The following is an 18,611-nucleotide window of genomic DNA, read 5'->3' on the forward strand; positions in this document are numbered from 1 at the left end:
ATATGAGTCATTAAATGACTCCCGCCTCCTGGTGGTAGAGGGCGCTAGTGATCCTTCTTGCGACTAGCGGTGCTGCAGAAGAAGACAACAAGCAACAAGAGTGAGCAGCGATCGTTTGCCTGCACTTTTAACATGGAGGATTACATATCTCAAATAAAACAGTTTTCTAAACTGGACTTTCAATGGAAGCAGGAGGTAATAATTAAAGGAAGATCTCCATCGAGACAGAGACTTTTAAAACTGAAGAAAGATAGGGAAGACTTCTATAAACAAGTTATCCATGCTTTTGATCAGAAGCAGCTGCGCATGGACTTCATTTATAAGTAAAGGTAAGACCATAATAACGGGGTTTTTTTTTTATTAAATGTGCTTTTCATGATGGTATCCTTACATCACTCAAATTTATAAGCGCAGGCCTAAATTTACCCCACGCCTTTTGGTAAGGGCAGGAGTGAGAAGAGGTTTTAAATTAATTAGCCGCGGCGGCTATTCAAGGAAATACGGTTTGCGACGCGTCGACGCACAAAAACGGCGTCGACGTATTTATGTAATCGATGACGTCGTTTCAGCCTTACAAATAACTGAAATAAATCAACCACGAGGAGAAAGTTTAATGAACTCATTTATCAAAAAACACAATATCCTTTCTCAGAAAGTAGCAAAACAGATGCTTACCAAACGATGCCCTGGGCACCGGAACCGATGGCGCGGAGCTGCTGGTAGCGGGTGAGCACAGTGAAGGTGGAGTCCCCCACCTGAACACTGTAGAATTGACTATCTGCCTCGCTCATCCTGAGGGCCAGTCAGGGGCACCAGCGCTGTCTGTAGAAGACATGAAGGGTAACAGACATCGGTAAGTAAATCTCCTGTCGACATATAAAAGTATACAGAACAAGATATTGGGTACATCAACTAATGAATCAATGTTGAGCTAAACTTCTGATTCTGTTTTCATCCTATTGGCAACAATTTAGGGATGGCCCTTTTTGACTGTGTCCAGACGCACAACGAGATGTCCATAAAGGACTCTGGTGTGGAACTACAACATCAATTGTGAGTCAGTCAGGCATCGTCTCAGGTGACCTCATTCAGTCTCTTCAACATAACCTAGATGGTCTTCCCAGATGGCGGGGGTGGAGAGTGGCTAAGTCCATATTTTATTTTACTCCTGCCACATAAAGTGTTTTGTCCTTAGATAAAACCCTAAGCCATCTATGGATGGTTGCTTGGTAGAGTTCCATCTGTCTCTCTTTGGCACCATTGTTTTGCATCGGAGTGCTTTTGCGCTTCACTGGCAGATGTGACACTCGGCCGGAGATGAAGGGTGAGTTTCTGCTGGCGTGTTTGTAGTAGTAAAGACGGGGGATCTCTAAAACCTAAGCTGACTATACATCGAATGCAAAAAAATGACTGGTGGCAGTGTGTGGGTAGGCACTGGCAGGGTGCATAGTTCTGTAGCTACGCAACAGCGACCACTCACCTGCTTGTAATTCCTTCAACACTACAATATGACACACTCTCGCTCCTCCTACCATTTAACACTTGAAATATTCAATTGCACCTGCTGTTTTATAGCATTGTCTGAAAAAGTGTAGTAGCCTTTTTACACTCTAAACCAGTGTTTTTCAGATGCCGTGGGAGATTATGTCATTTCACCTATTTGGGTTAAAAATATTTTTTGCAAAGCAGTAATTATAGTCTGCAAATGATGTGTTGTTGTTGAGTGTCGGTGCTGTCTAGAGCTCGGCAGAGTAACCGTGTAATACTCTTCCATATCAGTAGGTGGCAGCCGGTACCTAATTGCTTTGTAGATGTCGGAAACAGCGGGAGGCAGTGTGCAGGTAAAAAGGTGTCTAATGCTTAAACCAAAAATAAACAAAAGGTGAGTGCCCCTAAGAAAAGGCATTAAAGCTTAGGGAAGGCTATGCAGAACGAAACTAAAACTGAACTGGCTACAAAGTAAACAAAAACAGAATGCTGGACGACAGCAACGACTTACTGTGGAGCAGAGACGGCGTGCACAAAGTACATCCGAACATGACATGACAATCAACAATGTCCCCTCAAAGAAGGATAGCCCATCCATCCATCCATCTTCTTCCGCTTATCCGAGTTCGGGTCGCGGGGGCAGCAGCCTAAGCAGGGAAGCCCAGACTTCCCTCTCCCCAGCCACTTCGTCCAGCTCTTCCTGTGGGACCCCGAGGCGTTCCCAGGCCAGCCGGGAGACATAGTCTTCCCAGCGTGTCCTGGGTCTTCCCCGCGGCCTCCTACCGGTCGGACGTGCCCTAAACACCTCCCTAGGGAGGCGTTCGGGTGGCATCCTGAACAGATGCCCGAACCACCTCATCTGGCTCCTCTCCATGTGGAGGAGCAGCGGGTTTACTTTGAGCTCCTCCCAGATGGCAGAGCTTCTCACCCTATCTCTAAGGGAGAGACCCGCCACCCGGCGGAGGAAACTCATTTGGAACGCTTGTACCCGTGATCTTAAATCAAATCAAATCAAATCAACTTTATTTATAAAGCACATTTAAAATTTACCACAGGGGTAGCCAAAGTGCTGTACAATGAACAGATTAAAAGATAAAACGAGTACCGAGCAAACACAACACAACACAAACAGAACACGATAAAAAATAAATAATTAAAATAGAATAAATAAAAACATAAAAACAGGTTCACAGCAGGTGTATTATGGGGCGCCATTGCAGGATGGATATCACTCAGTGTTAAAAGCCATGGAATAAAAGTATGTTTTTAAGAGAGATTTAAATACAGGAAGAGAGGAGGCTTGTCTAACACTCAGGGGTAGGTCGTTCCAGAGCTTGGGAGCAGCAACGGCGAAAGCTCTGTCACCTCTAAGCTTCAGCCTTGTGTCAGGGACCGTCAACAGCAGCTGATCGGCTGATCTTAAGGATCTTGTCCTTTCGGTCATAACCCAAAGCTCATGACCATAGGTGAGGATGGGAACGTAGATCGACCGGTAAATTGAGAGCTTTGCCTTCCGGCTCAGCTCCTTCTTCACCACAACGGATCGATACAGCGTCCGCATTACTGAAGACGCCGCACCGATCCGCCTGTCGATCTCACCATCCACTCTTCCCTCACTCGTGAACAAGACTCCGAGGTACTTGAACTCCTCCACTTGGGGCAAAATCTCCTCCCCAACCCGGAGATGGCACTCCACCCTTTTCCGGGCGAGAACCATGGACTCGGACTTGGAGGTGCTGATTCTCATCCCAGTCGCTTCACACTCGGCTGCGAACCGATCCATAACTTTTATGGACAGAATTTCTAGGCGCAGTCAAGGCGTTGAGGGGATCTGGTTTGGTGGCTGCAGGATTAGGTCTCTGCTTTTTAAACATGATGTGGTCCTGATGGCTTCATCTGGCCAGGATCTTCAAGAAGGATAGCAACAACTGAAATAGTCTTGATTGCTAAAACAAAGTAGATGCGGGAAATATCGCTCAAAGGAAGACATGAAACTGCTACAGGAAAATACCAAAAAAAAAAGAGAAAAAGCCACCAAAATAGGAGCGCAAGACAAGAAGTAAAACACTACACACAGGAAAACACTCCAAATAAGTCAGGGCGTGATGTGACAGGTCACGACAGTACACCTACTTTGAGACAAGAGCTATGGTTATGGTTTAGAGTCACATCCAACAATTGCGACAACGACTTTTTACTGTCAAATGAGTTTGTTTTTTTAGTGATTTGTGCTGGTGGTGTGCCTCCGCATTCTTTCAATGCAAAAAATGTGCCTTGGCTCCAAAAATGTTGAAAAACACTGCTTTAAACCATATCATTTTTTCTCTTCAGGGCTGCTTTGTAAATGCATCCATGCACTCACTGGGGGTAAAAAAGGGCCATCAGCTGCAGGAGGTTCAGGCCTGCTCTGTTTCCACACCACTACTTCGGGAAAAACATTCTCATCTCTATACGCCCTCTCCTGCCTCTGTGGGTTTTGCTCTTCCAGCTGGCTCTCTGACTAAACATGAGACGAGAGCTGCTTTGGGCTTCTACCAACATTTGAGGGTTGTAACTTTCATCATTCCCCATCATTTCTGTAGTGCTGCATTACCAAAAATATCCCCACTCAGGAAATAATTGGACAAACATCATTTTGCAGGCAGAGGCTTTTCCTCGCTAGCAGTCCAGCATGAATAAATGCCTGTTTTCTCCACATTTTGCTTAGTATTTAGAGTTGATAGCATGCCCTACATCAAGGACTGCTGTACTTGGTAGGATATACCGTACCTGTATAGCCTATATAGTCATATTTCAACTTACTTTATATTTCCTGTGCTCTATAAACACACCACTGGATGAGTGGGGCAATTGGACACAATAGCATTTGTCCTCAGGGGCGAGCATAAAAGAAGAATCTCCAATGACCTTTCTCCAACGGCAATAAACTTTCCTCTGACCAGCAATCACCCTCGCACTAAAACAGGGGTACAATTCCCTAGATTAAAGCAGGATTTGGCTATAGAACTTGACAATATTGTATGGTAGACAGTTTTAGTATGTCTCTCATAGTAATAGGTTTCCATATATAAGACTGTGCATGTTGTTAAAACACTGGGGAATTAACCTAGAAGTCATTTAATTTGAATAATGTAGTAGTGAATGTAGCCTTTATTTAGTCAACCGCAGTCTATCAAGTCTGTTGGTTTTTCTAGAGGAGAAATTAAAGGGGAACATTATCACAATTTCAGAAGGGTTAAAACCATTAAAAATCAGTTCCCAGTGGCTTATTATATTTTTCAAAGTTTTTTTCAAAATTTTACCCATCAGTGCATCAGTGTGCATTAACTAAAAACTTTACTAAAAAGAGAAGTTTTCAAATGTTTCTTCAAAGTGTCAACACAGTCAAGGTCACGGAGGGACTGGTGCAAATTGTTCCTGAGTCTGGGAGCTATAGCCTGGAATGCCAGGTCTCCACGGGTTTTAAAACCAGTTCTTGGGATCTTTAGAAGAAAGGAGGCTGGAATGCGGAATTTAAAGGGGAACATTATCACCAGACCTATGTAAGCGTCAATATATACCTTGATGTTGCAGAAAAAAGACCATATATTTTTTTAACCGATTTCCGAACTCTCAATGGGTGAATTTTGGCGAATTAAACGCCTTTCTAATATTCGCTCTCGGAGCGATGACGTCACATCGGGAAGCAATCCGCCATTTTCTCAAACACCGAGTCAAATCAGCTCTGTTATTTCCCGTTTTTTCGACTGTTTTCCGCACCTTGGAGACATCATGCCTCGTCGGTGTGTTGTCGGAGGGTGTAACAACACCAACAGGGACGGATTCAAGTTGCACCAGTGGCCCAAAGATGCCAAAGTGGCAAGAAATTGGAGGTTTGTTCTGCACACTTTACCCACGAAAGCTATGCTACGACAGAGATGGCAAGAATGTGTGGATATCCTGCGACACTCAAAGCAGATGCATTTCCAACCATAAAGTCAAAGAAATCTGCCGCCAGACCCCCATTGAATCTGCCGGACTGTGTGAGCAATTCAGGGACAAAGGACCTCGGTAGCACGGCAAGCAATGGCGGCAGTTTGTTCCCGCAGACGAGCGAGCTAAACCCCCTGGATGTCTTGGCTCACACCGTCCCTTATGCCACCGAAGATGATCAAGAGAAGAATATCGACCCTAGCTTCCCTGGCCTGCTGACATCAACTCCAAAACTGGACAGATCAGCTTTCAGGAAAAGAGCGCGGATGAGGGTATGTCTACAGAATATATTAATTGATGAAAACTGGGCTGTCTGCACTCTCAAAGTGCATGTTGTTGCCAAATGTATTTCATATGCTGTAAACCTAGTTCATAGTTGTTAGTTTCCTTTAATGCCAAACAAACACATACCAATCGTTGGTTAGAAGGCGATCGCCGAATTCGTCCTCGCTTTCTCCCGTGTCGCTGGCTGTCGTGTCGTTTTCGTGGGTTTCGCTTGCATACGGTTCAAACCGATATGGCTCAATAGCTTCAGTTTCTTCTTCAATTTCGTTTTCATTACCTGCCTCCACACTACAACCATCCGTTTCAATACATGCGTAATCTGTTGAATCGCTTAAGCCGCTGAAATCCGAGTCTGAATCCGAGCTAATGTCGCTATAGCTTGCTGTTCTATCCGCCATGTTTGTTTGTGTTGGCATCACTATGTGACGTCACAGGAAAATGGACGGGTGTATATAACGTTGGTTAAAATCAGGCACTTTGAAGCTTTTTTTAGGGATATTGCGTGATGGGTAAAATTTTGAAAAAAACTTCGAAAAATAAAATAAGCCACTGGGAACTGATTGTTAATGGTTTTAACCCTTCTGAAATTGTGATAATGTTCCCCTTTAACTGGTAGCCAATGAAGACTGGATAAAATGGGGGTAATATGGGCTGTTCTGGGTGCACCGGTCAAAAGTCTGGCAGCCGCAGTCTGAAGTCTCTTTAGGGTTGACTTGTTGAAAAGAGTGAAAAGAGAATTGCAATAGTGAATACGAGACGAAATGAACGTGTGAATGATCATTTCGAGATCTAATTTTTCCGATAGATTACGGTACAGATTGGCGAGCTATATGGATTCAAGGCATCTAATTACACATTTAACAACATAAAAAAACGGGAAATACAAGCCAAGCACTGGTGCTGGTTTTACATGATATGCCACAATGTGACTGTGAGTACTAATCGTTTTAGGTACGGGCTATTATTTTTCAACATGGCACAGAATCAGAACATATATTGAGCAGAAAGAAAACAGTGGCGGGCAGTTAACCGTATCCCCTTTCGGCAACACTCAGAACAGTGTACAATCCTTCACTTTCTTCCACACCATATTGTCTAACAGCACAGATTTAGGCACACTGATAAGGAATAATAATAACAGATGCAAATCAGGAAGCCTTACAGCTGTGTGTGGGTTCCTGTTACTGTTTTATATGACAGACATAAAATAAACATAAGTCTTATGACAGCAGCATAAATCATATATGCCATTGCCTGCTACTGGCACTACAATGATGCAAATAAATCACACAAGTTTGTAATACATCAAAAAAATAAATGGCACTTTTTCCTGTATTGCTACAATGAATTGTATCTGCACGGTGAAAAAGAAGAATAACTTTGCAAGTTATAAGGTCTCTGTCAGAATTCCCGAACTATTAATGCAGATAAAGCCAAAGCCACACAAGCAAGGGGCAAACATTACAGCACATACAGTAATAAGCAGGTCACAATAATACATGAAAGAGTTGGGAGATATGGAAAAAAAACAATCACGATAATTCTTTTATATAATCAGATCTTGATTAATATGAAAATGTAAAGCCTGCCCGTTTTAAAGCATGTGTACAAACTACAGCCTATTTTCATATTGTCATTAATATTATTGTAATAATTAACATACTGGGTAAATAAAGCATTAAATAAGACAAACATAGAAACTACTCAGAAGTAAAACAAATGGAGAAAAATAAGAGTCTCAGACGGTGAAGTAGTTTACAGTCCTGAGTGTTTTTGCAGGAATGCAAGACCCAAAATAAACAAATTGCCCCATCAAAGATAAGGTTGTAAAATGTAAACATTACCACTTTCAAATGATGACGGTACAGTCACCCATCCATCTATTTTCTACCGCTTGTCCCTTTCATACGCTCTTAAAATGATCACTACTTGACAATGTGTATTATCTTTAATAACAATACATGTTCAAATATCGGCCTGGTGGGTACGTTTTCAAATGATTAAACAAATTGTTGTGTTGTGCATACCTCCAACACGGAATTGATTCGCTAGCTGATTTGATAGTCTTATCTTTGGAGGATAACTCCAAGTCTGTCCTTAGCTGCGCGTTCTGTCTTTCTGCAGTAATGTACAACTGGGTGTAGAGCGGGAAAAGGTCAAGTTTAATTGGCTGTTGTCACGGACATTTCCGTCAAGTTCCAATGCTGAGAGCTCATTACCGTAATCGACAAGAAATGTATCACGATTATTGATCTGGATCATACAAATCGCCCAGATGTAGAATACATTAAGAGTCCAATCAAAGTCAACGAGCACCTACTAGAGTTTGTGTTGCTGCTTGTTGTCAGTAGTCTTTGAGTTCTTGGATATAACAAGCACTTTGATAAATAAGGTGAAAAACATTGAACTCAAAAAACATGTCGTAGCGAACTATAGAGGTGGTGTTTGTGAAAGTATCCCGCCCTTCGGTAACAAGAGTACCGTATTTTCCAGACCATAGGGCGCACTGCCGATGAATGGTCCTATTTTTTATCTTTTTTCATATATAAGGCGCACCGGATTGTAAGGCGCATTAAAGGAGTCATATTATTATAATTTTTTTCTAAATGTAAAACACTTCCTTGTGGTCTACATCAGTGTTTTTCAACCACCAGTCTGGTGTGCCGTGGGAGATTATGTGATTTCACCTATTTGGATTAAAAATATTTTTTGACAACCAGTAATTATAATCTGCAAATGATGTGTCGTTGTGTATCGGTGGTGTCCAGAGCTCGGCAGCGTAACCGTGTAATGCTGATCAGTAGGTGGCAGCCGGTAGCTAATTGCTTTGTAGATGTCGGAAACAGCGGGAGGCAGTGTGCAGGTAAAAAGGTGTCTAATGCTTAAACCAAAAATAAAGATAAGGTGAGTGCCACTAAGAAAAGGTAATGAAGCTTAGGGAAGACTGCAGAACGAAACTAAAACTGAACTGGCTACAAAGTAAACAAAAACAAAATGCTGGACGACAGCAAAGACTTACTGTGGAGCAAAGACAGCATCCACAAAGTACATCGGAACATGACATGACAATCAACAATGTCCCCACAAAGAAGGATGAAAATCACTTAAATAGTCTTGATTGCTAAAACAAAGTAGATGCGGGAAAATATCACTCAAAGGAAGACATGAAACTGCTACAGGAAAATACCAAAAAAAAGAGAAAAAGCCACCAAAATAGGAGTGCAAGACAAGAACTGAAACACTACACACAGGAAAACAGCAAAAAACTCCAAATAAGTCACGGCGTGATGTGACAGGTGGTGACAGTACACCTACTTTGAGACAAGAGCTATAGTGATGCATGCTTGGTTATGTTTTAAAGTCATATCCAACAATTGCGACGACGACTTTTTACTGTCAACTGAGTTTCGTTTTTTAAATGATTTCTGCTGGCGGTGTGCCTCTGGATTTTTTCAATGAAAAAAATGTGCCTCGGCTCAAAAAAGGTTGAAAAACACTGGTCTACAAAACATGTAATGCTGGTTCTTTGCTCAAAATGTTGCATAGATGATGTTTTACACATCATCTTCAAGCCGCTCTCTGACAGTCGCTTCCTGATGCACCGTTTTGTGGGCGCTCTTATTTACGTGGCTCACCTTCGACAGCGTCTTCTCCCCGTCATCTTTGTTGTAGCGGTGTAGCGTGCAAGGACGGGAGTGGAAGAAGTGTCAAAAGATGGAGCTAACTGTTTTAATGACATTCACACTTTACGTCAATCCATAACAAAGCAGCATCTTCTCATCCGGAAACAACATCCCCGGAAATGTGTCCTGTGAAAAACCGTCCGACCGGAACTCTCTAATAACTAAAAAGTTCCTTGGGTGAATAACGTAAACTCACTACACCGGTATGTTTTAGCACTTTCATGGTGAGTTTACTGACAGATATAAGTAAGAACTTTACACTACTTTATATTAGAAATGGCAATAGCAGAGGATGAATGTCACATAACAAGAAGATAGAGAAAAAGAAGAAGCTTATCGACTATGGTGTCGGCACGGACTACAAAGGCGGACGTGCGCAATTTTTCAGGATTTATGCAGATCCCCAATACAGATCAGCATGTACCAGAAGGTAAGAAAAGTTAGTTTTGCATAATATTGCGAAACAAAACGCCAGATAATATGTCTTACCTTATACACACAGCATAATAATACTCCTATGTTGAAGCACAGTACAATCCATCAAGCGGTGTGGCTTCATAGCTTACCAAAGTCCTACTAAAACACATTTTGATAGATTTTTGAGCGCTGTGTGTAATGTTCTATATTTTCAATGGAACATATAAAATGTTGGTGTTTTTTACTTGAGTCATATTGCCATCATAGTGCAGTCTACACATATCTCTTATGTTTGACTGCCATCTACTGGTCACACTTATTACACCATGCACCAAATAAAATCGCTTCAAAGCAAAACCAGAATTATTATTATCATAAGGCGCACTGTCGAGTTTAGAAAAAAAAAAGGATTTTAGGTGCGCCTTATAGTCCGGAAAATACGGTATTCAATAAAGGTTATAAGGATGTTAAATGTTCATTCATTCATTTCGTTCCTCATTTACAACACATTTGACATTGTTTTGGCACGTAAATCTTGAATTATTTGACATAAAAGGGTTTATGTTAACATTTGTGTGGAAAGGATTAATTGGATTTGTGTTGTTTCCGTTAAGAAAACTAGGTTTTCAATGTGGAATGATTTGGTTTTTGACAGAACCTTCAGAACAGCTTGATAGTGACCAACGTATTTCTTTTTGTTCTGAGGCTGGGCGATTATTCCAAAAGTAATCAATTAAGAGCTTTTTAACCAACGGAAAACTGCAGTGTCGATTATTTAGATATTTCCCCCTTTGTCATTTCCTCTCTACTAATACAAAATACAATATTAATTGTGTAGTTACATGACAGGAGGCCAGATGTTGCAAAGTTTGAAGGCTTCCAGGAACCCAGCAGAAAAAGTACCAGACAGGTAACAAAATCCTTACCCAGTCTGCTACACAGAAACATCCTGAAGGAAAAGTCAAACACTGAGCCAGCATTACAACGTGAGCAGTTTGTACCCAAAAGGAAGGCCGTTAGTTAGTTGTCAGTCACAATAAGGATGACGTTGGACTGATTCATGGTCATTCACGGCCAATGCATCCATTTTTTCATCTTTAAACATGTGTATGAGACAGTCATGAATCCCAATCAAAGCAAACATTTGATTCAGTCAGTGCGGAAGCGTTTTAAAAGGTTAACTTTCTAGTTGTGACAAATATGACATTTATTTGTTCAATCTGTTTTTAAACTACCGTATTTTTCGGACTACAAGGCGCACTTAAAATCCTTTCATTTTCTCAAAAATCGACAGTGCGCCTTATAACCCGGTAATTCTGGTTGTACTTACCCACCTCGAAGCAATTTTATTTGGTACATGGTGTAATGATAAGTGTGACCAGTAGATGGCAGTCACACATAAGAGATACGCGTAGACTGCAATATGACGCCAGTAAATAACAACAAAACTTGAAATGTTCCATTGAAAATAAAGAACATTGCACACGGCACTCAAAAATCTGTCAAAATGTTTCAGTATGACTTTGAAGTCGCACCACTTGATGGACTGTCGGCCCATTAAGGCTAGCGTAGTCAGAGATACAAGTATTATTATGGTGTGTGTATAAGGACCGCAAAATGGCACCCATTAGCAGACATATTATCTGGCCTTTTGTTTCACAATATTATGCAACATTTCTTAATTTCTTACCTTCTGGTACCTGCTGATGTGTATTTGAGCTCTGCATAAATCCTGAAAATTAGCGCACATGCTGTAGTCGATAAGCTTCTTCTTTTACTCTATCTTCTTGTTATGTGACATTCACCCTCTGCTGTTGCCATTTCTAATATAAACTAGTGTAAAGTTTGAACTTATATCTTGCTATGGAAGCGCTAAAACATACCGGTGTAGTGAGTTTACATTATTCACCCAAGGAACTTTAGTTATTAGAGAGTTCCGGTCGGACGGTTTTTCTCGGGACACATTTCTGGCGTTGTTGTTGCACTAGTGAGCCACGGATGAGGAGATGCTGCTCCGTTATTGATTGAAGTCAAGTGTGAATGTCATTAAAACAGTTAGCTCCATCTTTTGACACTTCTTCCACTCCCGTCCTTGCACGCTACACCGCTACAACAAAGATGACGGGGAGAAGACGCTGTGGAAGGTGAGCCACGTAAATAAGACCGCCCACAAAATGGCGCATCCTGAAGCAACTGTCAGAAAGCGGCTTGAAGATGATGTGTAAAACATCATCTATGCAACATTTTGACCAAAGAACCACCATTACATGTTATGTAGACTAGGGATGTCCCGATCCGATATTTGGATCGGATCGGCCGCCGATATTTGCCAAAAAATGCGTATCGGCAAGGCCTGGGAAAATGCCGATCCAGATCCAGTTTAAAAAAAAATTCCGGTCCGTGTTTTCCAACGCACCGATTTAAATAATACATTCCACTTTTCTGCTGCTCCCTAATTTCCGTTCCGCATTTTCCAGCACACCTTCAACACATCCACATGTCTGTGGATTCTCACGCAGTTGCTTTTAGCTGCTGGCATTACACGACAGGCTCTTCTCACTCTTTTCTGTGTCTCCCTCTCACAGACAGCAAGCGCACCTTCTTACATACGTCACATACTGTCACGTCATACGTCACATACGTATACGCCCTCCCCGAGCAGCGAGGTAGCAGCATGGCTAACGTTAGCTGTGATGCTAGCGCAGCCGTGTGACCAACGCTCCCTCTAAGGTGCGCGCCTGTGCAATTGCACACTGCTCAAGCGTCCTCTGCGCATAGCAATTATATGCCACACACAAAATCAAATGAAAAAATAAGCGCATAACAATTTTCGACACACAGACACGACAGAGAAAACAGTTTTCGTCATCATTGTTCAAATATTGTGACGTCTGTCGAGACGCTTATCTCCATTCGGTGCCACACGTCCACACCATCAAAATGCCGAGACAAACATTTCCACATCAACACCGTATGAAAAAAAATAGTGATTTTTTTAGTTGTGATTTCCTTCTCTGCATGAAAGTTTAAAAGTAGCATATATTAATGCAGTATGAAGAAGAATGTTTTAATGTAGACATGCAAGCCTTGAAAGAAAATTTTTAAAATCAAGACTACATTTCCTGCAAATGGGTGTATTTCTACCCTATATTTTAACTTTAGATTTATTCTCATATCAAACTCTTTTGGCTGTCTTTTTGACACTTACACACCCTGGATTATAAATAATGTAAATAATTCAATGTGTGATGACTGTATTATGATGATAGTATATATCTGATAGTATATATCTGTATCATGAATCAATTTAAGTGGACCCCGACTTAAACAAGTGTAAAAACTTATTGGGGTGTTACCATTTAGTGGTCAATTGTACGGAATATGTACTTCACTGTGCAACCTACTAATAAAAGTCTCAATCAATCAATCAAAACACATAGAATCATCATACTGCTGTGATTATATGCATCAAGTGTTCATTCAAGGCTAAGGCAAAATATCGAGATATATATCGTGTATCGCAATATGGCCTTAAAATATGGCAATATTAAAAAAAGGCCATATCGCCCAGCCCTAGTTCAATGATGCCATTTCTGTTTGTCATGTATAATTTTGTCTATTTTGTGTTTATCCTTGAATAAACAGGTCAGTTTCTTGTTACCAACCATTGTGTATTATTCAAACTCCCCTAATTCAGCTGGCTAGTTGTTATCAAGAGTACTAAAACCCTTTTCAACATGATTCTGACAACTAAGTAGGCTAAATAACTTTAAACTTTAATACATGCTCTGATAGGCCAGTATCGGTCAGTATCGGTATCGGTCAGTATCGGTATCGGATCGGAAGTGCAAAAACCTGGATCGGGACATCCCTAATGTAGACCACAAGGAAGTCTTTTACATTTAGAGAAAAATCCTAATAATATGACCCCTTTAATCTCATCCCTCATCGGCAGTGCGCCTTATAATCCGGTGCGCCCCATGACCTGGAAAATACGGTACTATTGGTATATGCTAACCATTTGGGTTACATTTTGCGGGGTTTGAAAATAAGTGGAATCTTTAGTCAGTTAAAACCAAGACAGCGCATGAAAACCAAGACATTCTTGGTCAAAAACATAATCCTACTAAAGCCGGGCTTGCTATGTGGACCAAGAGAATGAAGACAACGACTTGAGACTAAAATACTAATACATGCAACATATTTTGTCGGATTTATTGTGACAAAACACCCACATCTGGAATATTAACAGCTGCAAACTCCCAGTTATATAAGCATAGGATGTGGCTATGAGGCCAATGAGAATATGCAGAGTGACCTTCACTTCTCATGACTGCTGCCCACTCGGGAGTCCAGCCTTGGGGGTTGATCTAACATGACCACGGTTTAAAATTGGGAGTTGGATGGAAGTCAGTGAGCAGAGTGGTTGATTATATTAACATGGTCTGGAGACTCAGCATCTCAGACAAAAAAAATAGTTACTGATGCTCATTTAGGGTGCATTCACACTTGTAGTCCGGTGCTCTGGTCAGGCCAACAATTTAAAAAGATACATACAGGTGCAGTGTTTCCCACAGGACAGGCATCTATTTGTGGTGGTGTGGTCGAGGGCCGAGGGGTGACGGCGGCAGCGGCGATGACCAAGAAGAACGCGGAGTTGGAATATAAATACAACACTTTATGTACATATTTAGCTCATTAAAATTACCGACAGGAAGGCGAGAAACACTTTATTTCAACTGACTCTGGCGCCGTACCTGTCGTCAAAACTCCAAAGACCGACTGCACAGTTGCGCTAACAAAATAAGAGTCTCAGAAAGCTGGCGTGCACAAGCTAGCAAGCTACGGAGTTTGCCGACAATGTATTTCTTGTAAAGTGTATACAAAGGAGTACGGAAGCTGGACAAATAAGATGCCAAAAACCAACCACTTTCATGTGGTATTGGACAGAAAGGAGGACTTTTTTTCTCCTCCATTCAAAAATGCGGACGTTATCAGCACCACTGTCTGATTCCAATCAGGCAAGTCATCACAATCAGGTAATACACCAACTTATATTCTTGTCTTCATGAAAGAAAGAAATCTATATGTGTTAAACATGCTTGTATTATCTTTAAACACCTTTAACTTGTTAACAATATTAACTATATGTGTTAAACATGCTTGTATTATCTTTAAACACCTTTAACTTGTTAACAATATTAACTATATGTGTTAAACATGCTTGTATTGTCATTAAACACCTTTAACTTGTTAACAATATTAACTATATGTATTAAACATACTTGTATTATCATTAAACACCTTTAATTTATTAACAATATGTGTTAAACATGCTTGTATTATCTTTAAACACCTTTAACTTGTTAACAATATTAACTATATGTATTAAACATACTTGTATTATCATTAAACACCTTTAATGTATTAACAATATTAACTATGTGTTAAACATGCTTGCATTATCATTAAACACCTTTAAGTTGTTAACAAAAACATATATCAAATCAAATCAAATCAACTTTATTTATAAAGCACATTTAAAATTTACCACAGGGGTAGCCAAAGTGCTGTACAATGAGCAGGTTAAAAGATAAAACGAGTACCGAGCAAACACAACACAACACAAACAGAACATGATAAAAAATAAATAATTAAAATAGAATTAATAAAAACATAAAAACATAAAAACAGGATCACAGCAGGTGTATTATGGGGCGCCATTGCAGGATGGATATCACTCAGTGTTAAAAGCCATGGAATAAAAGTATGTTTTTAAGAGAGATTTAAAAACAGGAAGAGAGGAGGCTTGTCTAACACTCAGGGGTAGGTCGTTCCAGAGCTTGGGAGCAGCAACGGCGAAAGCTCTGTCACCTCTAAGCTTCAGCCTTGTGTCAGGGACCGTCAACAGCAGCTGATCGGCTGATCTTAAGGATCGGGTGGGGCAGTAAGGCTGAAGGAGGTCGGAGAGATAGGTTGGCGCGAGGTTGTTTAGACATTTAAAAACAAATAAAAGGAGTTTAAAATGTATTCGGTAACGCACAGGGAGCCAGTGAAGGGACGCTAAAATAGGGGTGATGTGCTCACGTCTGCGGGTCTGTGTTAAATAAGTAAATATAAATGATATATATGAATAAGTAAATATAAATGATATATATGAATGAGGTAGATCCCCACGACTTGATCAATTGAAAAGTAGCTCGCCTGCAGAAAAAGTGTGAGCACCCCTGAGTTACAGCCATCTGAACAGGTCAGCCACCTGTTTAAAGCCCGATCACAGTTGAAATCTTGAAATGAAGGGCCTTTAATGGCCAAAACATTAACCTGGACAACATTTTAACAGCTGCTTGGCTCAGATTTGATTCTTTTCATTGCATTCACATGCTGCAGTGGACACTGGACATTTTAGCTTCATTATTAATGCAGTATCTGAAGCACCGTTTCCACGTGTGTTTATTGACAACAGGGTTATAACCTGGACATGTTAGCTCGTCGGTATGGTAACACGTGACGTGACAACAGCGGCGGTGTTAATGAAGCACCGTCAGTGAAACGCTCTGTGAAATCGCGGATTAACGTTAAATATATGACGAGCCGCGAGCGATGCAGCTATAACTTATCTACCTACAACCTATATTACCCTCGTATTTTGATCCGGTCGGTCCGTTCTTTTACTCCGCCGTCTTCTTCTTCTTCTTCTTCTTCTTCTTCTTCTGGCCCACCAGGTGAATTAAGTGCTATTGGCGGAGTTACAATGCATAGTAGGCTACCGCCACCTACTGCACCGGAGTTGTAACTACAAGGTACATTCACAGACAGAGTCCCATTGCTTTTATGAGCGGTCGAGCGAGTCAAAAGCCGAAAAATCCATTTGTGGCGGACGTAATTCTTTCGTGGCGGGCCGCCACAAATAAATGAATGTGTGGGAAACACTGAGGTGTGTTAAAAGAGGAAGTGCACTTTTTTGGAATTTGGCTTATCAATGACAATCCTTGAGTAAGACAAGCACACACGTTTTCGTTTTTTATGCACTAAATAGTAAATACATGTTAGCAAAAGTCCGCTTACAATGGAGTCGCTCTGTTCTGCCTATACAGCACCTCAAAAAAAAGGTTGTATATATACACAGTACACACCAAACGTTTGGACACACCTTCTCATTTCAATGCCTTTTCTTTATTTTCATGACTATTGTCACTGAAGGCATCAAAATTATGACACCTGTGAAGTGAAAACCCTCTTGAAGCTCATCGAGAGAATGCCAAGAGTGTGCAAAACAGTAATCAGAGGAAAGGGTGGCTATTTTGAAGAAACTAGAATATAAAACATGTTTTCAGTTATTTCACCTTTGTTTGTTAAGTACAGAAAGGTTGATTGGCAACACTAAATGGTCCCTAGTGTGTGAATGATGTCTGTCTATCTGTGATGAGATGGCGACTTGTCCAGGTTGTACCCCGCCTTCCGCCCGATTGTAGCTGAGATAGGCTCCAGCGTCCCCTGCGACCCCGAAGGGAGTAAGCAGTAGAAAATGGATGGATGGATAACTCCACGTGTTCATTCATAGTGTTGATGCCTTCAGTGACAATCTACAATGATGGTCATGAAAATTAAAAAAACGCATTAAATGAGAAGGTGTGTCCAAACTTTTGGCTTGTACTGTATGCTGTACGTATATATGTAATGTATATATCTGTAATGCGGGTGTCAGGTACAGACGCGGAAGGAGATTTTTACAACAAAGTTCTAAAGCTTAGTGATATATTAGATTGTAGTACCCTTCACATTCATATTTCGCTTTGTTTGTTGCCTTTTGCTTGATTGTAAAATATGTCGATCGGGAGGGGGTGTGACGTTCATATGTTGTCAATATTCAGTGTTTTATCCTTCATAGTTAATATTGTAAATCCCACATTCTTTATTTTCATGTACAATCAGTAAAAAAAACTTAAAATTCCATTCTGTTTTTTAAGGCGGTCTGTCTCCACGGGGAGAACATGCAAACTCCACACAGAAAGATCCCGAGCCCGGGATTGAACCCAGGACTACTCAGGACCTTCGTATTGTGAGGCATATGCACTAACCCCTGTTCCACCGTGCTGCGTTCAATCGGACATTATTGTGAGGTTTTGTATTCGTGTTCCTGAAAATCAGATATACCGGCTCACAGACACATTTTTCTCTCTAAATTTGGCCCACCCGAGTCAAAATAATTGCCCAGGCCTGCCCTAGACCATTGCTTGAAACCCAGAAGTGCCCGGTTTTGCCTTTCGGTCACGTGATTGCAACCCACGTATTGGGTTTTATGTTCGGAATAGGCGCAAAGACGTCATGACTTCATGGCTCCAATAGCTAAGCAGACTTGTATTTACCTTTATCGAAGAGTTAGAATGCATAAAAAAAAGACATGTGTTCTGGTCTCGAGTCATAAGGATTGTGAATTATAGGCAACATGACTGTGTGGGTTCCCTCCGGATACTCCAGCTTCCTCCCACCTCCAAAGACATGCACCTGGGGATAAGTTGATTGGCAACACTAAATTGGCCCTAGAGCAGTGGTTCTTAACCTGGGTTTGATCGAACCCTAGGGGTTTGGTGAGTCGGCCTCAGGGGTTCGGCAGAGCCTCCGCCGCGGAGGTCAAGACACGCCCGACTCATCGTGTAAACAAAAACTTCTCCCTGTCGGCGTATTATGGATACCCCCAAACAATCCATCCATCCATCCATCCATTTTCTACCGCTTATTCCCTTTTGGGGTCGCTGGAGCCTA

The 18,611-nt window shown here is 41.2% G+C and overlaps 1 protein-coding gene across 3 annotated transcripts in view; it reads right to left on the reverse strand.

Moving 5' to 3' along the window:
- The window catches only part of mapk9 (mitogen-activated protein kinase 9), a 54,870-nt gene that overhangs the window by 30,580 nt on the left and 5,679 nt on the right, over positions 1–18,611 (reverse strand). For all 3 annotated transcript variants that reach the window (XR_012049353.1, XM_061930517.2, XM_061930515.2), the window contains exon 2: positions 676–822. Coding sequence is in view for 2 of the 3 variants with exons in the window: in XM_061930517.2 (XP_061786501.1) it covers positions 676–791 (116 nt within the window). In the remaining variant the exon portion in view is untranslated. The remainder of the gene's footprint in view (positions 1–675; positions 823–18,611) is intronic.

This window comes from Nerophis lumbriciformis, linkage group LG36 (assembly GCF_033978685.3).
Source record: "Nerophis lumbriciformis linkage group LG36, RoL_Nlum_v2.1, whole genome shotgun sequence".
NCBI lineage: Eukaryota > Metazoa > Chordata > Actinopteri > Syngnathiformes > Syngnathidae > Nerophis > Nerophis lumbriciformis.